At 42.7% G+C, this 24,688-nt stretch overlaps 1 protein-coding gene across 1 annotated transcript in view; it reads right to left on the bottom strand.

The window, feature by feature from the left end:
• cdh23 (cadherin-related 23) overlaps positions 1-24,688 on the bottom strand; it is a 129,906-nt gene that overhangs the window by 25,951 nt on the left and 79,267 nt on the right. The window contains exons 13-36 of the mRNA XM_029520420.1: positions 21,817-21,881; positions 21,265-21,502; positions 19,694-19,799; positions 19,470-19,597; positions 15,734-15,806; positions 14,680-14,796; positions 14,225-14,337; positions 13,922-14,029; positions 12,018-12,207; positions 11,593-11,738; positions 11,107-11,326; positions 10,401-10,553; positions 10,021-10,134; positions 9,148-9,296; positions 5,173-5,233; positions 4,526-4,674; positions 4,193-4,328; positions 3,208-3,596; positions 2,756-2,857; positions 2,603-2,605; positions 2,271-2,420; positions 1,418-1,546; positions 1,070-1,198; positions 634-861 (exon numbers count right to left, since the gene is read on the bottom strand). Of these exons, the coding sequence (XP_029376280.1) occupies positions 634-861; positions 1,070-1,198; positions 1,418-1,546; positions 2,271-2,420; positions 2,603-2,605; positions 2,756-2,857; positions 3,208-3,596; positions 4,193-4,328; positions 4,526-4,674; positions 5,173-5,233; positions 9,148-9,296; positions 10,021-10,134; positions 10,401-10,553; positions 11,107-11,326; positions 11,593-11,738; positions 12,018-12,207; positions 13,922-14,029; positions 14,225-14,337; positions 14,680-14,796; positions 15,734-15,806; positions 19,470-19,597; positions 19,694-19,799; positions 21,265-21,502; positions 21,817-21,881 (3,396 nt within the window). The remainder of the gene's footprint in view (positions 1-633; positions 862-1,069; positions 1,199-1,417; positions 1,547-2,270; positions 2,421-2,602; positions 2,606-2,755; positions 2,858-3,207; positions 3,597-4,192; positions 4,329-4,525; positions 4,675-5,172; positions 5,234-9,147; positions 9,297-10,020; positions 10,135-10,400; positions 10,554-11,106; positions 11,327-11,592; positions 11,739-12,017; positions 12,208-13,921; positions 14,030-14,224; positions 14,338-14,679; positions 14,797-15,733; positions 15,807-19,469; positions 19,598-19,693; positions 19,800-21,264; positions 21,503-21,816; positions 21,882-24,688) is intronic.

Raw genomic sequence — 24,688 nt, 5'->3', positions numbered from 1 at the left:
TTGTTCCACTTGCCTAGCTCTAAGATGGTGCACACCAGAGGGAGACTGGCATTGAGGAGAAAATGATAGACCAAACTTAGTATCTTGCTTTATGAGAAGAGACAGAATGCTTGATGGGAGGAGGGGATGCAGAGTGCTGGCCATGTCCTCTCTCCACTGCTTTTTCTGCATAGACTGGAGAAATATTTATATCTTGTATTATCAGGACGTACATTATTATAAGAAGAAAAATGCTTAGAGAGTACAACACTTGACTCGAACGTGACAGTGTGACAGTCGATCTGTCGATCCACATAAACACCTTAACAAAGGTGTTTGAAGGTTGCAGACATTTCTAAACAGGAAAAGCAACAACTTAAATCTTCCTCTTTTGGAAATGTGACTTGTGGATTTCCTGTTTACAGATGAAAGTACTTCCTGTGCCTTTACAGCTGATCAGCTCATCACTAGATCAAACAACCTACTATGTTTGAAGTGTGTCAGTCTTTCTACAGTATGTCTCATTTCTGAGTTCCTTGCTTTAAGATGGTAGACAACGGAAGCCGAAGACAATCTACCAGGTATGACTTAAGAATGGATCTGCTTACATTCAATTGTGCAATGTATTGCTTATTGCTGTTCTTTGCGTCTTACCGACAGAGGTGGTGTCCCGTCATCCTCCACAGTGACAGTGAGTCTGTACTCTTGCTGCCGCTCTCGGTCAGGGGGAGCCGGCCGTGTCACCATCTCTCCTGTCACACGGTCCATGCGGAAGGTCAGGTCCTGGTTCCCAGCGGTTATGTAGTAAAACAGCATGGCATTGGGGCCAATGTCCCGGTCGGTCGCCATCACACGGAGGACTGATGTTCCCCCTCCAACATTCTGCAATTCCCATTTTAAGAAAATTCCTATTAAAGATTGGCTAGACAAGAGCAAACACAAGCTTGTGACTGAAAAATTAAATATTATGGTGGAAACTGAAAATCACTACCTCTACTTACTGACAGGGCAGGAAGTAGGTATATGCAAAACTCCAGGGTCATGTAAGTTGAAAGTTGAATCACAGCTAGATAAAACGTGATGTGTTTACCTCACTTATGCTAACATTGTAGCCCCTCGGGCTTTCAATAACAGGTGCATTGTCATTGACATCCAGGATGTTGATGGTGAGGGAGTGGTCTGTGTGTCTGGGAGGTGAGCCGTTGTCACTGGCCCGCACCTGCAACAACATACAACAATAATACAACGGTGCATACTTGCATCCAATTCGCATGTCTGCGCCTCTTCTTTGTGTTTGAATATAATCCTAATACAACATTTATGTAAAAAAAAAAAAATAAATAAATCTTGTGAGTTACACAAATCAGATTTTTAATTTTAAAAGGGTTCTGGTTGTACAGGAAAAAATGTGATAACCCAAAGTGTATTGCTGCCCGACCTTCAGCAGGTAGCGGTCTACTGACTCTCTGTCCAGAGGAGCGTTGACATAAACCTCCCCATACGTGTGGTTCACTGTCTTGATCTTGAACACATCCTCCATGTTGCCAGCCACCAGAGTGAAATTGACCTGAGAGAGACAAATGAGACAAAGTGAAGAGGCGAGAGAGCCAGAGAATGAATGCACAAAAGAATCGCGATCAATTTCAGTTTAGTCATAAGAGTACTTGTGAAGTATGAACAGTTTAAAAGTTGTTGTTTTTTTTTGGCTATGCACACTACAAATATTGAATAAATCACAGCACAGGCAATTGGGAGCAAAACAGATTGATTAAAAAAGAAAATGAAGAAAAAAGGACAGAGGGGGATGGGTTGGTGGATGAAGCAACCAAAGTGGACTCCTATCCTGAGAACGTCAGAAAGATCTTTTTTCATTTATTGTGCTCTAATTTTCTGAAGCGAGCATTTATAATACCTTGTATGAAAAGATTTCAATAACTTCTTCATTAAGCCGTAATTGATATTCAGATGCTGTCACATTGCCTTCAACTTATCAAAAGGGGAAAAAAAAATAGTAGAAACTTTTCTGGAGGAACATTTTTCTGTTTTGTGTCATGAAGTGAGTTGGTTTAGTGCCATAAAGCAACGTGGAAGGGCTCACACCAAATCAAAACAGACAGGGCACAATGAGTTGTAAAGACCTGATTTGCTGGTTATCTAATATCTGTAGAAATTATTTCCAAGTCTGCAAAATGAATTGCAGTGATTATTGATGTTTAAGGGCGATATGTACTCTAAGACCTTTACATTTGACTTGAGAATGTCAAATGTCAGAGTCCCGTTTTTATTCTCACCAGTCCATTCAATCCGGCATCTTTATCCCTCACGAGCACTACCGCCACTTTCTTTCCCATGGGTGTATTTTCTGGGATGTCCACTGAGGTATCAGATGTGATGTCAAACTCTGGGCTGTTGTCATTCTCGTCCAGAATGGTGATTGAAACCTGTTAAAAGGTAGGATCATATCCAGGCTGTCCCGCAGAACACTGACACGATACTCACTTTGGATAATCATCAAACCAAAGTAACCAAACCCAGCAATAAAAGTTAAGAACTTCATTTACAGATAAACACATTTTCTGCTCTACTTTATATTCTAAACCCATAAAAAGGCGTAGAGTCTTACCTTCTGCAATCCCAGAGAGAGTTGCAATGAATAAAAGAGGAATGCCATTAAGTTTTCTATAACAGAATAGATACAACATGTACCGTAAAGCGTTCGAGTTGCAAATAAAACGAGTGGCAAGCATTAAATAATGTTCACAAAGAAGCCACATACCACAGTGGAGTCCTTTTTAGGGCCACCATCATCAGCTACAACAGTCAAGGTGTACATATCACCCTTCTCTCTGTCCAGCAAACCTGTCACTGTGATACGGCCCTGAAACATCAAACACAGCAGCATGTGTCCTGCCTCCACCAAAGACTTCACACCACATACAAATTTTCCCAATATGGCACAAAGAGCGCAAGGATTTAGGCGGCAAGGAATCAGACAGACAAAGACTAACCGGTGTCACAGAATAAACAGAAAAATCCCCATTTCTCATTTATCAAAGGAATGAAATGACTTCAAAGCAAACAAGCTCTTTGATCATCTTGCAGCCATGCAGCAACAAGAGCACTATCTTAAATCAGGCAGGGAAAGGTATTATCAAATGACGCTGCGGTTAATGGATGAGACGTGTCTGACACGAGGTGGGTGTAATCTCGGGACTGTGTAAAACTCACCGTCACGCTGTCTATCTTAAAGAGGGCCAGAGCTGCAGGTGACGTATCAGGGTCGAAGCGGTAAGTCAGCTGGTTTAAGTTGTCGGCCGACTGAGCCTGCACCTGGACCACCTCGGTCCCCGTGGCAATGTTCTCGGATAGTGAAGCTTCATAACCGGCGGAGGAGAAGGCCACGGCCTCGTCCAGCTCATTAAGTAAAGTGACATAGACGGTGCAGAAACCTTGGTGGAAAGGTGGAGCCTGGTCAGTGGCTGAGACGTTCATTAGATAGGTGGTCTTGGTCTCGTAGTCCAGGTAGTCCACAGTGGTCACGAGGCCAGTGCTCACATCCACCTCAAACTTGCGATCCGAGCCGGACACAAGGGCGTAAGCGACAGCTCCTCCGTCACCTGAACGGGCAGGGGGGTGGGTGGCTGGTTGGTTAATGGGGATGTGATTAAAACAAAACTTTCTCAAACTTTCCAACTTCTGTCAGAGTTTAAAATAGTTAGGATAGTTAACTTCAAAACCTTGTATCAGTGCTGTAGTAACAACAAACAGCTTCCTCCATTCTGTGTTTTACTCGACACAGTTGTCCACCCTCTGCTGTTGGCTAAGCTGTGTTTGGCTCAAGCTTCCTGCTTTGGAAAATGTATTTCATCGTAACATATGCGTCACAAGAAGTCTGAGAAGTGCTTTACAACACAGGAAGTGAATAGAGGAAGTTTGAAGTGTGGAGCAGAAGTAGACATTTAAAAGCATGTTTAGATGGCTCGTACTGACAGTTATGGGGCATCTTTGCTGTGGCACCAACTAGTGTTTGGGTTGGTGAAGTGCAAACAACTGATCTGTGCCAGCAAAGCAGAAGTGAGAAGTATTTAAAATTCACAGTCCACTAAATCTTTCTGTTTATGCTGGAAAAATAAGCGTGAGTGGAGATCAAGACCTTAAATGAAACTCTGCTCCATCTGCTCTCATCTTTTCACCAATCTGATACAGGACTTACCAGTGTCGGGGTCTGTGGCTCGCACCACAATCACAGAGGTACCAATGCCAGCTGTCTCCCGAAGGCCGAGACGGTTGTATTGTTGCTGGGTAAACACCGGCACCTCGTCATTGGCATCATCCACATATATGATCACCTGCAGGTGATGACATTTTTGTATCTTTGCATCAGCTCTATATGTTAACTTTAAGGAATTAAGTCAATGGGGAAGTCCTTTTTTTATTTTTATCAAGTAAAAGTGAGTTTGGCATCTATCATTAAAAAAAAAAAAAAAAGAAGATGGGGGGGTGGAGTCAAAATCTATCTTTTGAAGTGTTGCATCATTGTCCTCACCCTCACAGAGCTCCTCATGCTGCCCTCATCACTGTTGTAGGCCTCCACTTCCAACACATGGGAGCTGCTGGTCTCTCTGTCCAGAGCCCTAAGGCCTCTTGTCACCAGCCCAGTCTGTCTGTCTATGCTGAACAGATTGTTGCTGTTCCCTGAATGCATGCATTTACAGGAGCAGACACACACACATACACAATGACAGTGAGAGAGAGGGAAAGCGCGACTGTTTAAGAGATGTCTACAAAAATGCACATTTTAGCATTTAATCTGGTCTCTCAGTTTAGGATATTAAGCCAGAGGCATCTGCCAGTTGGATGAGATAATTGCAGTGACTTTGAATGCAAATTTACTCATTTAAAGAAGCTGTCATTACTGGTATTTTCACCGAGGCAAGATGTAACTTATACACACTGACTGCTGTTACACAAGAACACTAAATACAAAGATTATCATACCTGTGCATCAGCATAATTTTACCAGAAAATCTTGAATCACTCAAATTATCTAATCCTCTTTTTGAGGCCTTATTTGCACAACTGGATGAACAATGTTAATGATTCAGGACGGTGCATCATTGAAGCCCATTCTTTCACCGCAGTTTCTTGTGAGTAAGGTAACCATACGATAAAGGCCAAAGTCGCCGTCCTCACCAGTCAGGATCCTGTACAGAACCCTGCCATTCTCCCCCTGATCTGCATCTGTCGCTTGAACCTGCAGAGACAAACAAGCAGAAACTCTGCACTTAGATGAAATAACTAGATCCCTAGGCACAACCAAATCCAAAATGACTGACTACGTACATGGAAACTCTCTAAAAATGGGTACAATTACAAAGTTGCAGCCATTCTCTTTTGTCCTTTTGGCAGTCTGACAATGATATGCCAGAGCTGGTATAGCTATAATTATGTGAGACTTGAGCTGTAGGTTTTTAAAATTTAGCTGGATATCCACTTACACAATAGAGATTACATTTTCGACACACTTTTATTCATTTAGTGGTTTCCTTAAACAGATGTATGTATTGGTATACTTTTTCCATTCAGCACACATTCACTGGTGCCTAGTGGTGCTTAGTGTCTTGTTGCCACAACAACCCCATCATGGCTTGGCGGTGAGAAACTCTCTTGCTCTGTCACAGGGAAATGGCCAGAAGCAGCCAAAAATCTCAAAACCGGTGCAGACAGCACGGCTCCACAGCGTACACAGATAAATAGTGGAGCATGCTGGGCTGTTGGTGAATGGGCCATGTCATAAGACTGACTTCTGAATCCACAGAGGCACAGAGCCACTGGCACTGGATGAGGCTGACTTCGTGTCACACTCTGTGGATGTGTCAGAACCTGTGGAGTTGCCCACAAAGTGAATATTCAATTGCATAGAGAGAGGCAAACACAGAGGGGTGAACCCCCCCACACACACTTAAAAACATGTTCGTGCACTCAGGTCCACACTCTCACAGTCTCTCTCTCTCTCTCTTGCCCTGTATGTCCTCCTTTGCTCTCTCTCACTTCGTCTGTAAAAAGGGGCCCAACTTCAGTCTCATTAGCTTTATAAAGAGATGTGGAGAGCAGAGGAGAAAGGGGAGGAGAGGGGAGGGGGAGACAGGCGAAAACAGAGGCTGGGGGGTTCAGATTGGTGAGTGATGAATAGGGTATTACACAGTGGACCGCACCACTTAGGCCATAAAAGGGGGTGCATAAAGTGTAAGACTACATTGCAGAGACAGATGTTGTAAGTGTAAGCATGTGGAGTAAAAAACACTGAGAGATTATTCACTAAGCTTCTGCATGGCTCACAAATCACACCATTGTCTTTGGTTCCCAGGGATTAAAACAAAAGGGAGATATTTCAACCATGATGCCGTTCCCCACATTTTACCCCCTTTATCTCCTTGTTCCCCTCTTCCTTCCCAGCATTTTCTCCTCTGTCTCTGAGAAAGTAGCAGTTTAAGGGGGGAAAAACAAGTGTGTGCAGCCAAGAAACAGGTCTGACCTCAGTTACTGGGACTAAACAAGGTGCAGTTTTAAAGAGATTCTAAAGTGTGGGTGTGAGTATCTATTTTTGAAGGGGTTATTAACAAATTATGAAAGGTTGAATGTGAAGAAAATAATGTTGATTGCTTAGCGGTTTGGAGCTAAATATTGAAAAAAATTGAAGTTCTTTCCAATCTTAAACTCGCAAGATTGTTATCATCTCATTGCTGCCTGCTAAATATGTTTCATGTTTGTTCTGAAGTCTTCGGGTTGAATGAAACAGCTAAAGTCCCCATTTGGACATGTGGACCAGCACATTGTCTAAGAGAGTATGTTGAGGCTTTCACATGCATTTGGTTTAGTGCAGTTAGAAGTTGTTTTGGGATGTTAGTATGACAAGTTCACATATCTGACAACTACTTTTCCCGTATTTTTCTTCCAGTGTGAAGGTAAAAAGAGAAACCTGAACCAGAGACCAATCAACAGGCTATAAATGAAGAATAAAATAAGAATTTGTTTATGTGATACCGGCAAATTACTGGAGAGCTTGCCAGCACACAATAGGCCAAACTTTACAAATGTGCGTAGGTTAGATAAAGTGTGCTTGTGAAGAAGTTAAGAAATGAGTTCATTGTTTCAGAACTCGCTGAGCAGTCAGTTCTGGAGGAGCAACAATGTGGGGTGATCGAGAGGGAGAGTACCTTACAGCTAAGCTGCCAAGCTTAAGAGCAGCGTGCCTAATCACCAATATGTGCAGTATAGCCTACAGTGTGTGTGGGTGCAAAAGAAAGTTTGTGTTTGAATAGCTGTGTCGGTGTGTGTGTGTGTGTGCGCTACCAGCATATGTGCTTGGAGGCGCTGACTAATGAACTGACTCTCTAACGAGCCATCCTGCTCCACTGGCCTTTTCACAGCTTTGCTGGCATTTGGTCTCAAATATAATTTCACGTCCCACTGTGTTTCCCTTAAACCGATAAGCCATGCTTTGTCTCCGCTGAATTAGGGACAATGACATTTACAAATGTTACCATGCTGAAGATGGGGGCACACAGAATGAGGCAGGGGAGGTTGTGGGGGGGTAATTGGAGACCGGGGTAGATGAGGTGGGTGCGTTGCATTTTACAAGGGGCAATATTAATAAACGCAATTTGTTTTACATTGAAGAAAGCCTGTCAAGCATTGAGTGTTGTGTAGTCCTTGATGTAATAGGTGCATAATTGCTGAAAATGCCAAACACGCCACACATCTACATGTGCATGCAAGCATTTCTGTGCATATTTGTGCGTGCTTGTTTATGTTTATTGGAAGCCTTTGAGTGTATGATCCCAATAAAGTGAAAATAAGCAACCAAATAAACCTACTCAGCTTGGTTAGGCTTGACCGGTGAGGCAAAACATGGCACATCAAGAGAGCTGCTGTGGCACTTTGAAAGAGGGTGACCACACACACAGATGCACACTCTCAAACATAACCAATACACACATGCCTCTCTGAAGCATCCTGACAAAACCCTGAAATATGTTGTTGTTTTTCTCAATCCAGGGCCAAGACAACATGAACACCACTGAGACAGGCTCCAACTTTACCTTTACCTCCGACACAGACAACATCACTCTGCTCAGCCTGACAACCACCGCCACCTTTTCTCTCACCATCCCACCGCCTCCATCCTATTCTGCAGATGTCCACGATCCAGAATTCACCATCATGGTGGTGCTGGGTTTGTCGCTGCTGCTGGCGGGGCTAGCAGCTTTCCTGGCAGTGTGCCGGCGCTCTGAACAGGACGGGGACTCTGAGGCCAGCTGTAACCCCGGGGAGAGCTTGACCCGTGGACGAGGCCGGTCCAGTGAACCTCAGCTCAAGGTGTGGAAGAGACTGGGCTCCTATCGGCGCTCATACAACCTGTCCTTTAGACGACCGCCGCATCGCAGACCACATGAGCGTGAGAGCACACATTCATCCCAGTCTCCAGCTGGACAGACTCCACAGTCAGGAGCCACCATGGAGCCCCACCTCACTGTGCCATGTCTATTTGACTATGTCACTGAAATCTGAAATCTGACAGACTCACTGGACTCACTGCTCCCAAAAAATGTGTTACACTGTATATTTTATGGTTGGTGCCATGAACACCACTAAGATCAATCGAAGCGTCAGTCTAACAGGTTTACACATTTGGTGACTGACTATGTTCTTTTTTGCCACAGTTCTGTACTACATTCACTGGAGGTAAATATTATTTAATCACGACAACTCAATTCAATTATACTTCTCAAAGTTTTCAAAGGACAGACCAGGGCTGACGTTTGCACAGTCAAAGTTATATTGCTTAGTTTTCAAGTTTTCACCAAATTCAAGTTTTTCTGATAAACTCTTGTTCCTTTACATCAGCTGTAGTGATTCTATGAAGCCCATCCATCAGACAGTTCATGTGAATTAAGACAAAAACTTACTTCAAAACATGATTTCAAACCAGACAAATGCAACCTGAGCCAAAAAGAGACCACTCTGTAACCAATTCTGTGTCTTCTCATTGTTGTGTTAAAAATTAAATTGACATTTAAGATCAACTGGAGAAAGTACAGAATGTTTTTGGATGTATTTACTTTTGTGTGTGTGTTTTGTTCGTTTTTTTTATTTTTTTTTTTTTACTTGGAGGATGCTTGTTCCTCGTGGCACACTTTCTAGTATGCTGGTCTCATAGCTGTTTTGGAGGAAGATGGGTCTGTTGTCGTTGACGTCCTGCACCTCGACAAACACAGTGGCTGTGCCTGTTCTCCTGCTGCCAGCTGGGCCGTTGTCTATGTGTAGAAACAGACACATCCACCAACAGTTGGAATCATTCAGATTAATGGCAGTTCTACAGCTGAAGCCAGGAGATCTGAAATATACATGGCCATACCACAGGCAAAAGCCATGAATTAAAACGTTTAATACATTAAGTATATCATTATTACAAATATAAAAAATGGAATAGGCTCTGTATTATTATGTGACATTAAAGGAGCCATTAATTATCAGAGAACAGAAAAGGATCTGAAAATAGCTTGCTGTAACAAAGTAAGGCTGGAATACTGTTAGCTTATCAAAACTTCATTTTCAGCTGCTTGTGAATTAGGACAATATGTGTAATTCTGCTCTCTTGTACATTACACTATCTCTACCTCTTCTCCTCTTTCTTGTTTCGCTGGCCCCCATAGCAGATAAGCCACTCTGACTCAATGGTTTCCAAAACAGGAAAACCTCAGAGTTTTTGTTCTTTTTTTTCTCAAACAGGAACAAAGGCAGTTGAGCAATAGCCTGAAATCACTGCAGATGTGCAGGCATTGCTTTTTTTTTTTCACCGTCGTAACACACAAGTAGAAAAGCAGCTTTGAAGATGACAAACAAAACAAAAGTAAGAACCCAAGCCGTATTATAACAAATACAAACAAAGGCTATGTATAAATGACAGTCATAAAAGATGACTCGTGAAAGAAAAAGGTTTTCATTGTCATTATCGAAAGACATGAAATTATCACACACCGATAGCTTCTACGATCAGAGAGTACGCTGCCTGGGCCTCTCTGTCCAGGCCAACCACTGTCCGAACCACTCCGTCTCTGAAGCCCACGCTAAATTTGCCATCCTGATTCCCACCTGGAAGTAAAAACAAACAAAAAAAAAAACTTCCTAATGAATTCAAAGTTTATTAGTAAAAAAATAGCAATTAGCATATGTATACAACAGCAACAACACAAACAACAACAAAAAAAAAAACAAACAAAAAAAACAAAAACATGCATGTAAGAGGAGTTCACCTCACACACAAATTCACACAGATGAATGGACGATCATAGTCCCTGTAACTGTACAACACTGGAGCCCACACAACACACACAACACCTCCCACTGTGACCTCTGACCTGTGATGAAGTAGCTAAGCTCGGCGTTGAGGCCAGCATCGTTGTCAGAGCAGCTGAGGCGTACTACAATGTGGTCTCTAGGGACACTCTCCTTCAGGGAAACATTGTACACGCGAGGGTTGAAGGTGGGCGTCTCATCATTTACATCCAGAACTGACGCACGCCCACAAACGCACAGACAGAGAGACATGAGGACACACAAATAGATGTACATGAGGACAAAGTGCAGCAGGGTGGTGCAGTGAGCAGAAAGACTAATGTCAAAGGGATTCAATGTTTAGTAAAACCATCTGCCTCTCAAATGTTTGTGCTGAACCAGTTCTGAATGTGATGCTTTACAGCTGACTTCCCTGTGGAGTTAAAAGATGTGAAACCGGTGTCCATGAAACGGATCAAAATATTTTGATGCTTCAGTTTAAAGAATCCCAAACACCATAGTCAGTCTTTCCATCCCTTACATGGTGACAGCTGTCACTTCTAGTATTTTCCTAGTTCTTATTTTCCAAAAGCCACCAGTAGGTGGTAGCATGCTTCTCAGCAGATTCCTGAGCCGTCAGCGGTTAACTGTCTGTCATATTTAAGTAACCCCTCATGTCACCCAGAATCCAGTCCTACCGTGGCTTGGCACTTTCGTTTGTGCAGTAATTTCAGAGACAGCCATATGGAAATCCAACCCAGTTTTTCATCATCAGCCACAGACTCTCACCTGTGATGGTGAGGGTTGAAGTAGACGTACGAGGGAACCTTCCTGCATCGTACGCTATAATCCTCAAGTGATACTGTCCAATCTGCTCCCGATCCAGGACAGCGGTGGAGCTGAGGATGCCAGTGGTGGTGTTCAGGTAGAAATCAAGGCGAGGCATACCCATCTGCAATGCCATTGTTATCAAGCCGTTCTTATCCTCATCAGGGTCTTCCACCTGGACCTAAAAGAGGCACCACCACATTGGAACATTATTACCTGAAACTACTTAATGGAAAATATGTAGGCTTTCACACTGGCTAAATAACTACGAAGAGCTAATATAGAGCAAACCCTGCACTCTTTGGAGGGTTCAGTAACAAATAACAATAGATGTATCAACAGCTGCTCAGAGAATATGCACCACTAAAATCTGAAAAGATTCCGAATTAGAATTTTGAATGAATTTCATGAAATGCCATCATACTGGAGATTATTCTTATTTTTTACCCTAAAAACTGAGGATCCAATGTGCAGCCCCTCCGGTACTTCTGCCACAAAGGGCAGGTTGAGAAAAGTTGGGTCATTGTCATTCAGATCCAGCAGGTTGACAAACACAGTGGCACTTGCTGATGCACGTAGTGGAGGTGTACCACCTAAAGGGGGCATCAGAGAAACACGTAAATACAAACATATACACACACACCCCACATCTCATGGTCAAAGGAGTTTATAAGCCACAGTAAAAAGTTTCATGGTCAACATAAAACTTGAGGAATGAGGCTTGAAGAAAGAGGGTAATCGTTCAGAATTGAAAGCTCTCTACTGAGAATGATATAATGCAATTTGCACTTTTATAAATGGTTTGCTGTTGCATGACTTCCATGAGATAAAACTGATATGGGCATCCCACTACATACACAGATACTACTCACGATCGACAGCTGAGATGATAATGGTTCTCATAAGCCCTGTGTCCCTGGGGTCGGAGCTCTCCCTGTCCAAGGTTACGCCGCTGGTGCGGATCTTCCCTGTGCTGCTGTTGATGGTGTAGAAGGGGTTTTCTGGACTGATACTGTAGACCACTGTCCCATTTTTCCCGTTGTCAGGGTCCACTGCCAACACCTGTAAAGAGGAAGGACAGGAAAACACGTTTTTCCTTTTTCATGATCTTCCTTCAACAAACCTCTTTTCTATTACTAGCTAAACCAGATATTGCATAAGAATCCTAAAGTGACAGTTTAAAGGGACAGCAACGATTCAAGACAGAGCGAAGAAAGGAGAGGAGGAATAAGGGAGGGAGGGAGACAAATAGTAATTGTAACATTCATGTTAATAGTAATGAGAACACTGCAGTCCGAGAGCATATTCACACATGCAACCTTTTCTGACTGCTTAACTCGTCGGTCAGCTTAAAGAAAAATGGTCACGCCTCTTTTCTGACACAAAGTGACGATGGGTGATGAATGCGGAAAGCTGGGAGCCCGACTAAAACACTGGCTGGTTTTTAAAGAGCTGATCAATTATTCAGTGCACTGACTAAAAATGCTGGAAACTGGTTAATTGGTCATTAGAGGAACAACGGTCTTCCAGGTATTCAATTATTAAGGGGACATAGTAGGTAGGCATCTCAGAGGCGCATTGATTAGCAACTGCACAGACAAAGGTGGGTGATATAAGACGTGGGGAAGTGCCATTTGAAATAATTAATTATGGCGGGAGCAGAGCATGTAAAGAGGAGTAAGAAAATATATTAACCTAGTTTGTAGAACCGCAGCTGTGGACTGACAGAAAGGCAGACAAGTAAATATTTTGCAGTCGGACATTAGAGACGACGCTGACTGTGTGCGTTTATGTACGCAGGTGCTGGTCCTTGCACTAGGCACAGCTACAGGAGGACTCAGCATGTTGCCACTTGTCACCATGGAAACGCCGGCTGGGCCCGGGCTACAGCGGCTGATTACAGGACTATAAGCCTGGGTGGTCCGTTTTATTGAAAAATGGTTGTAGGGGCAACAGTGTCTGTCCACTGAACGCAAAGAGTTCCATACAGTGTGCATCGCATCACTGGATGCACCATGAATGACCTCAATTGTGGAATGGCTGCAAGAGAACAGGAATGGGTGGAAAATGTCGGAACATTTTCGTAAAGCGATGCTTGTATCTTTACTTTCTCTTTCCTGTGTATTTTTCCAACCCACTCTCACACTCTCACGATGGATTCTTTCTTCCTTCTATGCCTAGCAGCTGAATAATTTCCTATGCGTTTGACTGCAGGCTACATTTTAATTAGCAATCGGACGCCCTTAATTACACTCACTGACGCCTCTTTAATTAATGGACAATCAGGGCTTCATTAACAACAGCACGTTGCCATAGACACCAGCAGGACAATGAGAGAGTTTGGGATAGTGCTACAGTGTTTACTTTGTGATTACCTACACAGTAATGACTATTTGTCAATCAATCGTAAAAGAGTATGCATGCAGATGCCCTGCTTTCCTTTACAGTATGCCTTTAATGAGCTTCCATTGAAAATGATCCTCTTTGATCACTCTGCTCTGAAACCAAGTGTTCATATAAAAACCCACAAGTTTTGCCTGATTCGAATTTGCACAGTAATCAAGTTAAACCGCAGCATGACCTCAAATCAAAACTGAAAAAGCTCAACTTGTAGATACTACCAGCAGTTCCATATGTTGATTCCAACGCAACCAATCAAAAATTAAACAAACAGCAAATTGTTTAATCATTATTTCAGCGTGTCAGTTTGAGTTATTAGTCATTCAGATGACCATTTCATGAACTGTCAGCTAATCATCCAAGTAAAGTCACTCACAGAGATGACATCAGTGTTTATTGGGCTCATCTCCACCACATTTGCATGGTATGGCTCATCTCTCCACACCGGTGCGTTATCGTTGATGTCCAGGATGGTAATGTTCACCTGATGGAAGTGGAAATTAGGGCCAATAGAAAATTTACTATTTATGATGTCAGTTGTATAGAATTCCTTGGACTAGCATAAGATATAAAACATACACAAATCACTACAATCACAGCCAAAAGTGTTAGATGAGAAAATATGTTTTTCTGTGAGTTGTAAGTTTGATCAAATGGATGATGGCCTCAAAGTTGTTACCGTGGCAATGCCAGTCTTCTGCTGAGGGCCCACCCCTCCATCCACAGCTCTGACTATCAGGATGTATTCCGACTTCAGCTCTCGGTCCAACAGGGCTGTGGTGGTGATCTCTCCTGGGCGGTAACAAAAATTAAATGAGATCAATAACCTAAGGAAAAACAAAAAAAACAACAACAACAACCAGGCAACTCAAATGATTGGCAGGTGCCATTAGAAAAGCAGCTTCCCATGTCAGACTGAGTTAAAAGTCAGACTCAATCAGCTCAGATTTAAAAACAGCCATTCAAAGTGGTATGAAATACAAAATGAGTAGAAAAAAATCTATTCATTTCGATTTAAATTCAAAGTAGAACCTTTGAATCAAGTCTTATTATGTCTCAATTACAGGAATCAAAGATGAGTAATATGCACACAGTCGCACATGTGTGGAAGTACACGCGCACACATACACCTACCTGAGCGCGAGTTGAGACGGAATTGAGAGGAGCCCTCCAGGGAGTAGATGAGTGAGGCCTGGCCAAACTCCCGGGAGGCGTCCAAATCAGTAGCATTCACGAGCAGCACAGTTGCCCCTGTGGAGGAGAAGGAGGGGATGAAGGGAGGGAGACAGAAACAAAGGTACAACTCTCAGAGTGGCAGAAAGAAGAGGGGAAAAAAAAAAACAAAACTCGGAGATGGAGTCATGGGGAAAAATATGTGAAGTCTACTAAAGAGGCAAAACAGACAGAGACAATCTGCAGAGACAGACTGAAATGGCATTCACACAGCTAATTTTTTTCACCGCCCCCATCCACAGCTCCACTGATGGCATGGCAGTGAGTGGGTTTATGGATTAGTGGATTATCAGCTTATTTGGCACAGCCCATTCTTGGCACAGTTCAGATCAATACTGGGGCAGGCAGGGAGATGAGAGGCTAGCCAGAGCCACAGGGCTAGCCCTGAGCCCAGCCATGTAGCCCAAGCCCGAGGCGCCCGGCTCAGTCGAGCTCAGCCAAGCACTTTAGCCATAGTCTTCTAAACCTCGGCCGTGGCCCGAGCTATGTGCTCTTTCCAAATCGGGTCGGAAACACAGAAAGTGCCCAGTGTCCTTCTGCGGGAGCGCCGACATAGAAAGGGGCGGTCAAATATCTCATTTCCCTGTAGCACCAGAAAGTAATCTATTGTCTGGGATAAAAGAGTCTTCTAAATGCATGCATGAGAATGAATATGGCAGCAAGGGATTTAGCCTTGAATAGTCAACATCCTGCCTTCTTACTGAGCATTTTAAAACATTATGCAAAATCACAACAAATAAGACAGTAGAGGCCAAAGGAAGGAAATAAGATAAAACATAAAAATATGCCCCCAAGAAAGCAGAGCTATTGGTGAATATGCTAATAGTAAAGCAATTGAAGTCAGAAGAGACTATGGAGGAGGAGTTTGGAGTGTTTAAGTGCTGTGCTGCTTTCACTGACCAGAAATTGCATTCTAGCAACTAAACTGCGACGCCAAATGTATAAATTGACTCACCAGCAATAATGTTCTCTGGGATTTTGACGATGTACGACGGCTTGCTGAACTCTGGTGGGTTGTCATTTTCGTCCTGGAGGGGATATAAAAATCAACAGCTCAAACCAAGGAGCTGAACCATGTGAAAATGCGAATGACGCCATGGAGAGAGAGAGAGAAAAAAAAAAAAAAACAACAAAAAATCCAACTTAACATGTAAAGTTGTCATCACACGTTAACACTGAAATTAACATTTGTGAGAGTTATGACACTCAGCAGCACAAAGGGGAGTATCTCAAAAATTACTCAGTTCATTTAGCAGTTAATGCAATTAGCTAAACTAACAAACCAGACTATTATCATGCAGAAGCTGAACAACAGACAGGGAAGTCAAACCCAACATCACCAATGACAGAATTACCACAGATAAAGGCTGATTTACAACCAATGAACGGCTACAACGTGCCATGTGGACTTCCCCTGAGCATTTATATTTCTCGCAAACCTCCCACTCACTGAATTAACTCCATTTCACACCAACGCATCCAGTTGTGTGGCTATTTGCAGAGAGGCTCCCCACTGTTTGAGCTGCTGAGAAATGTTAACACTTAAACAACAGTCAGTGGCACCATTATCTATCTGGGCTCTGTGTCACAAATTGCTGCAAAGCACTGTGTGTGTGTGTGTGTGTATTTCTGCCATTGACTGATAAACCCCCGTGGTGTGAGTCATGACACTGTGGAGGACAGACACAGCGAAACAGAGGAATGCAGAATTGTGCACATCTCTCCCTGTTGGTTTTAACATGCGACCGCAGATTTCTTCATTGTTTTACGCAGCATTTCTCCCTCATGTAGAACGGATACACAAACGCGCGCCTATCAAATAACATTCCAGCTGGATTCATCTTTTCTAATGTGTCATTTCTTCTTTTATGACTGAAGGTTATAAGTGTAATGGATGTTTATCAGGGGAGATGATCTTAAGAGCCAGTAGAGATAGTGTTTATGAGCTCCCTGCTCATTACACTTTTACTGCTGTGATTACAGTTTTTCAGCCAGAATCCACACTGATATTTACAGTTAACAGAAAAATAAAGAAACTAAATGGGAAAAAAAAAGTTTTAAGGGATTACTTCTGACAGTTATGAAATGAAAAAAGTTAATTCCATCAAGACCAGAAAGTAAAAAGTAATGGAAAAACACAGTTGTTATATTCACAACATAATAACTCCTAAGATGTCTCAATGTCAATAATGTGGGGATGCACAAGCAGCAGTGCACTGTGGCTTCATGGGTTGTCGCTAATCATGAAATGCTATGATAAAACCGTACAAAGACAGAACAGATATGGAAAATTCCATCCCTCATAATATGCACAAGTATATCCAGTGCCGTTTAAAAATAAATTACGTGATTAATTTTCAAGTTGTTGTCACGTTATATTTTATCAAAAGATAAATCAGAAACACGTGGAAAAAACACTACGTAACAAAGGAAAACATCCGTGTGGGAGAATCACCACATAACAGGAAAAATTAGAACATGAAGGGGCAGAAATTAAAATTGAAATCAGGCAGAAGTGGAACATGCAATATTTAAAAATAGCAGAGTTTCTTCTTTTTTAAGTATTTAATATGTTAAACCATCTCTGAGCCACAGCATCTCCCTCTCTCTCTCCAGTCTACAGTCTCTGTGTGTGTGTAGACTGCTGTGACTTTTTCACTGCCTTAAAATAAGACATTTAGCGATAAGACTGACAAAAGCAACTGAACTGGAAGCTCAGATAGCACAGTCTGTGATAAAAATGCAAACAAAGCTGCAGTCAGACATGGATGAAAAGGTACTGAGAAAAACAGAATAATATAGAATAATATAGAATAATGTAACTGGATATGTAAAGGAAGCACAAGACGCGAGAAACAATCCAGCATGAGCTGGCTGACAGCTGTCATACACTGAATCAGCATTTAGATGGATGATAGAGAGCTTAGTTTTTATTCAGAACAAATGACGCAACAGTTTCACAAATTCCTCAGGAGGCACAAGTCTTTGACCCAAAAGTTTTTCAGAGTCACATCTGAGGGGAACTTACATTAAAAGAATCGTGTACAAGTTTGGATATTGTGCCTTTGAACCCGGGTAGACTGTAAGGATTTTGTCACAGGGTGCATCTGCTGCAGCACCAAAACAGTCATTAAATTATTTCTGAAAAACATCCAGCCTTGAGGATTTATCAGTTAGATTTTCAGCTAAAAGGAGAAGCGTCATCAACAAACACGTTTTTAACTTTTTAGCACCTTTGTGGAAGGAAAAGACAAACACATTTGCATGTAATTGGGAAGGCTCAAAGGATTTCTACACTAACAATGGCAGCCAGAAGAAGAATCTTCTGTAGAACTTTATACACATTTGGTAGTTAATTGCAATATATCCAGTAACACTGTAACACATACCAGGACAAATGTCAAAGACTCAATTAGACACCAAGCTGGAGGGGAGTATAAGGGAACAATTTGTATCCTGCTCTGTATTATTACCCGGCTATTTGCTTATCAGTTTTATACGCATTACTGGCCCAACAGTATTGCTAGGATTATTATTATTATTATTATTTTGTGTGTGTGTGTGTTTTCCATGGCAAACTGAGGTCCTGGGGACATCACACATTGTGGGAACTAACACAGAACCAATATTTTGCCGTCATGAAACTTTACAAACTTTACAGAGTTTGAACATGGCTTTGGTCCAAAGCCATTAGTACGAGCACTTGGGTAATGTAGTAATGAGTTCTGAGTTCTCTGTCCATCAAGTAGTAATTAAATTGAATTCATAACTTTCACACATTAGATTTTATTCCAATTAGTGTCTGTTTATTGTTAAACGGTCTCAGCAACCTACATGTATTTTCTAAACTGTTTAGTGACAGTGAACACAGCTAACATGCAGTTCCATGTTATATTCACTTATATCTGTGAGTCTTATATCTTATATCTGCAGTCTCTTCTTCCCTTTTCAACTCCCACCAAGACCACAGAGATCAGTATCTGGACCTCTCCTGTCTCTCCTGACTGAATGCAGTTAAACTGGACAGACTGTGTCCGACTCTGAAGCGGTATTTTTTTTTTTTTTTTTCTGAGAAGATTTAGCCAACCCTCTGATCCTTATCAATGACATTAAACATCAAAAACTGGATTTATACCAATATCAACGAGAACACTTGAAAAGTGTTCCTGACAGAAAAAATATGTTTCTTCAGTGTCCTACTTGTACTCATTGATTATCAACACAAACTAACACTTTTATAGATAAAACAAAACTTTTGAATAGGTGCTATATGCTGTAATCAATGTATCTGGAAAGATATTACAGCAGGTATATCATCTTCTCTATTTTTCATCTGTCAGAAGTTTACACCTTATACAGCACATGCTGTGAGTTTCGATAAGAACAGAAGATGTGCAGGTTTATTGTTTTACATCTGACCTCAGTCTGCAGAAGTTTCTAACTTACAAAGAAAATCATCTCTCCCAGCTTGAGTGTAAATGTGGGAAGTTCATGTTTATTTCTGGATAAGGTTCACGATGCAGATGACAGAGACTGCCTTGTAAAAGGGATAAATGCACTTTTGAGGCTGCAGGAAATATTAGTTTGACGTGTGATATACGTACATTTGTACGTGAAATGTGTGTGTATGCTCCTGCACATATGTGTGTGTGTGTGTCCGTGTGGTGTGTATGTTGCCAAGTTGTACTTACAATCACCTCCACTGTAACGATGACGGTGCTGTTGAGAGATGGCTTTCCTCCATCTTTGGCCATTACTGTCAAGAAAATCATTCCTTTAGGGACCTGCTCATAGTCCAGAGGCCTGGTCACACTGATCACTGAGGGGGGAGCAAAGATGGAAAAAGGCGTATTGGTGTATTAAAGCTGGCATGCTCAACAATGTTTTCCCATCATGCTCCTGGAGGTGAGTGTACCTGCATAGCCCTCCACCATGACAATGCTGAAGAAGTTGAGGAAGGCTGAGGCCGAAGTGATGGTGTACGTCAGGAAGTTGTTGGGAGGAGAATCCTCATCTGTAGCCTGCGGGTGGGCAGACGGGGGTGGCAGAGTAGAGGATGCTTTTAGGATATACCTCAGTGACAGTCAAAAGAGAGGAAGTTGTGACTGAGTAGCGTAAGAAAACATATAAGGTGACAGGACAGATGCTGCAGCAGACAGTGCTATTGTTTTTATATGTGTATGTGTCCACAACATGTGCATTGGCCAGGAAGCTGTCAGTCAGTGATAGCACATTATCTGACAGATTAGAGCTGATTCTGCCTATTAGTGACGCAGGCGTCAATATTGGATGAACACCAACTGAGCTCAGACAAGCCAAGCAGGCAGAGGACAGATGAAACTGTACTTTACAGGGCTAATCCACAACAACAACAAAGACACCCCCTCATTATTCTTGAGTTGGCAGAAACTTGAACGCGAGTCCTCCGGCTGTGAGGGGAGTCTACTGGGCCTCACTGGCATCATTAGAGTATGGACAGGTTGTCAGAAACATTCACTTATATCTCTCCCCAACATGCATACGTCTACTCCATGATTTGTTGCCAAATTTTTATGTAAGCAATTCCTTTCTTCCCCCACAACCTGGTAAGCTGCCTTTTTCCTTTTTCTATATCATATTTTGTCAAATACTTTTATATTAGATTGCCATTTACCACTCAGGGGTAAGAAGAGTTGGGGGCAGCAAATCAAATAAATGAGCGGCAAAGGAGGCAAAGGAATAAGAAGTGTGGAGAAAATGAAAAAAGGTTTAGCTGTTAGAAAGTATAAGGACTATTGTAGGAGGCACAAACCTCCCAGGCATTGTTTGGAAAAAGAAAGAGGCAAACAACTGAAAAGCCTCTCTTTGCTTTGTCTCTCAACCCTCCTTCCATCTATTTCAGTCTTCTTCCTCTTTCCTTCTTCTCTGCCTGTTTTCTGGAGCAGCATGTGTGTGTTTGTGTGTGCGGATGTGCACACTTGGTTCGAGGGCATTTTGCTGACACACAGAGCTGTGCGAGTGGCTTAATATCAAAAGTGAGCTCAGACCAATCAAATGCAGGGAGCCAAGCAGCGCGCCCAGTCCTGAGCACAACTCCCATAGGGTGAAGGCAAGCCACCGCCACAGTGCACCAGGGTTCCCACTGCCACGGGGGACATTATAGCATTTCTCTCCAGGGCTCAATCAAAGGAAATGCTGAGTCATTGGTTACCATTGTGCCCGTGTACCTTTGCCTTTCACATGGCAGTGAGTGATGACCAACACACCAGGACAAACCGTTCTTCACATAAACCCATAGCAGAACGATTATAGTCAAAGAGAGGAAAAAAGGAAGGAGGATGAGAAAGGCAGTTTGATTACTGCTGGTATTTGAGTATTGGTGAGAGGGCAGGTGTGGTTTTCTTTTTTACTGCCAGTGAATTTTTCAATTATTGTTCCAAAGTCTCACAGGAACTCAACAATGTACTTCTGCTCAATATCACTACATGCAGTCTATTCACATCTCACCCTGACTCTTGCTACCGCCTGGACAGCCTGTTCGTTCTCCCTCAGAGAGCCCACGTACGACTCCTTCTGGAAGAGCGGTGGATTGTCATTGACATCCAGCACGTTCACACGGATCCTCCCCGTTGTCTCCTCACCGCCACCGTCCCTCGCCAGCACGGTCAGTGTGAAACGCCGCATCAACTCATAGTCCAGACTGGCTTTCAGAATGACCCAGCCCGTCTCGTCGTCCAATGAAAACCTGGACAGAAGCGAGAACAGACAAGCTCATACCTTACAGAAACTTTAGAAACTATAGAAACAAAGTTAAATGCTACAACAGCTGATGTTGTCTTATAAAGCCTCAAATGCAGCCAAAAGCATGATTAATGTGAGTCTATGTTTTTCTTTGTCTGTGAGAAGGTGCCAGATATCGTTGTAGCTCAGCTGTCTCTGCCGAGGCTGTGTGGCACAAAAAGTGCAGCACATTGGTGCACAAGTGGGCAGATTAAACATTTATGTGGCCGTATGCTGATGTGGACTGTGAGTACGTCTGTCTCTGTAACTGTGACTTACTGGTCTGGCTCGTCACTGAAGTAGTAACGCACGATCCCAAACGTGCCTGCATCTCCATCTGTAGCCTGTACAGCGAAGAGAGGAGAAAAGAAAAATCATGTTTACTTCAAAAGTTTTATAGCACATCCATCTTGTGTTGTCCATCATTTTTTACTTTTCATCCAGACTTAGGAGATGCAAAAATACAGGCAGAGAGGAAGAAAACTGCGCTCTGTCTTTATGCTCTTTTAGGACAATTTTTGCAAACAACCTTCTTGAAAGACAAAAACGTACCTCTTTAATCAGTGCTGGACTACCACACACACACAGTGTATCGGCAGCAAGCACGTGCTCTGTGCTTTGCAAAATGAAACTGACCACCAGGTTTTTCCTGACTGGGACATGTTCACTATAGCAGATATAATTCATTTCAAGACAATATAATGGTTATTATGTATTTTCACAGCAAAAATGTGTATTTTGTTTTCTGATATTATGGAGCCAAGAAGCTGCATAAATCATCTGCCATGGGAGTTTTGCTCAGTTTTCGAAATTTCTCACTCCAACAGCTGCCTATGACTGTACGACTTTATGATAAAACATGCAAGCCACGCTTCGCTCTCCAGAGGTGTTGACTGGATTAAATCTGATGGGAGAACTGATACATTTTCCTCACCCACATGACCCACCACTGCCTTAAAAGCAGTAACAACCGCTGTCATATGTTTTGCAGATAAAAGGGGTGTCAAACGAAAGCCACATAAAGAACAACACTTTCAGGAGTTTTGTACTTTATGAAATGCCACATTAACACAATCTGTCTTTGTAAACACATGCGTGCGCATGTGCGCCCATGTACTGGCGCGTACACACAGGGGTGTTGTGTTGAGGCTGATGGATCGTGGCTGGAGAGGCTGTTGTAATAGAGTTTCACTTCAGTAGCTCTGCAGTCAGTTGAAGGGCCAAATGTGTCTGCAGCCTGCTCTGTCAACCACAATGCTGGCCACCGTGTTTCACTGACGCTCTGATACCATTTATACTATCTAGGCTTGTGCGAAGGACCCATGCATTCATTTTTTTTTTTTTTTTGCATGGTGACGTTATTTAAGCATTTGAAAATTAGCTTGAATGTGCCGATGCTAATGTGTTGAAATATCCCTGTTTTCTGTAATGGATCAAATATGTGTTAGTTAACACCAAAATGCTCTTCTTTTAGCGCTGAATGTGAATAAACATGAGTGTGGGCAGTAGGAATATCTATGCCTTCTAAAACTAGATGCACTGATGGATGTGTGTGCGTGTTGATGCTCATCTATGAAGCCTCTCACAGATGGAACAACGGCTGCAGCCATCAATGTGTTTTTTCCTCCTTCCAAAAATTACACCATGCTGTTTAAGTCAAGCCTGCAGTTTCCCAAAGAGCCACCCCCACATCGTCTTGGAGGATAAAAACAATATTTCTTTTTAATGTCCAAATGGCCCTCGCTTTGTTGTCAAGTGGACTGCAACATGTCCTACTCAATGGCTGTGACGCCAGTCAGGTTCTTAAATGAGCCTTTTTCATCTCTTGTATTTCAATGACCTCATTGTTTAATGCCACTCAACACTCGCTTCCCTTGCCTTTTTGCATTCCAGCCCAAGCCTCCCTTCTCCTCTTTATCTTTCCTTTTCTCCTTCTGTCTTTACCTCCCTTTCCTCTCTGCAACCTGAGCTCCGCCTCTGTCTCCAGTCTCCTCTACATATCTCCCTTGGCACACACTTCCCCTTTGACGCCGCTCTCCCTCCTTTGCTCTTTCTCTCCCAGGTGACTGACAGGCCCATAAGTGCTCCAATGATAGTGGTGGGGGTGTTAGTGTGACAGCTATCGAGGCAGTGACAGGGGCCACGCTCAGCCTGGGAGCTAATACTGCCTCTGCTTCCACAGCCAAGCCCCCCTCACCACAACGGCAGACAGACGATAGAGAGAGAGAGAGAGACAGACAGAAAGAGCGAAATAAAGACAGAAAGACGATAGCTATCTTTTCTGTCCCCCAATCCTTCACCAACCTGCACCCTTACTTTCTCCCACCAAATGATTACCATAACAGTACAGCCCAGTCACTTTGCCAACTGCTTGCCAAAGACTTTCAACTTCTGACACAGAAGGCCCACAGCAGATGGACAATGGAGATTGGTCACCATGGGGCCGAATCCTGGACACCAGGGTATTGCATATTTGCCCCCATCACCGGGTAGTTTCAACTTTTTAGGTTGGGTTGCACAGAGAGGGAATATGTGTACGCTGTTTAATGAGGAAAGAAATGACATGGAAATTGAGCTGGGCAATGTGCCAAATTAATGCGCCGAACAACATCACTTACAAATAAAGCAGGTATTTTAAGTACAGAAATGATTCATGGCAATTGTTCTCATGCCAAAAAAGCAAAGCTAATGGATTCATAAAACATCGCTTTTAGGGACCCTCCAAAATACCTGAAGAAAGACGAATTACGGGAGCCAGCAGAAGTATGGAGGATGAACTTTGTTAGGAGTACTCGCCATTGACTAAGATTGTATGAAACCCTTTCGGTTGATTACCTGTTCTCTTACCGAGACACTCAGAGATGAGATAATGGCAGTATGTATTTAGATAAATACTGAGCCCAGACTGAAGTGGAGAAAATCTGCCCTCTGCTAAACAGCGCTGAGGTATCGGAGTTAGCGTTCTGATCAAAATCCAAACTAAGTTGTTAAGGAGTTTCTGCACAAAGAGTCCGTGCACTACTGATTGCCAATATAAACTCTGCAAACCCTAGGGACCTCAGGCAGTAACTACAAAAGAGAAATTAGTTCTCAGTTGACCAGTTTGGTTAAATGATGTGTTTCTTCCCATCAGAGAGGAGAAGCCGGCAGG

Source organism: Echeneis naucrates, chromosome 15, assembly GCF_900963305.1.
Source record: "Echeneis naucrates chromosome 15, fEcheNa1.1, whole genome shotgun sequence".
NCBI classification, from domain to species: domain Eukaryota; kingdom Metazoa; phylum Chordata; class Actinopteri; order Carangiformes; family Echeneidae; genus Echeneis; species Echeneis naucrates.
The sequence above is the reverse complement of the archived record's forward strand: the minus strand, read 5'-3'. Positions and strand labels throughout refer to the sequence as shown.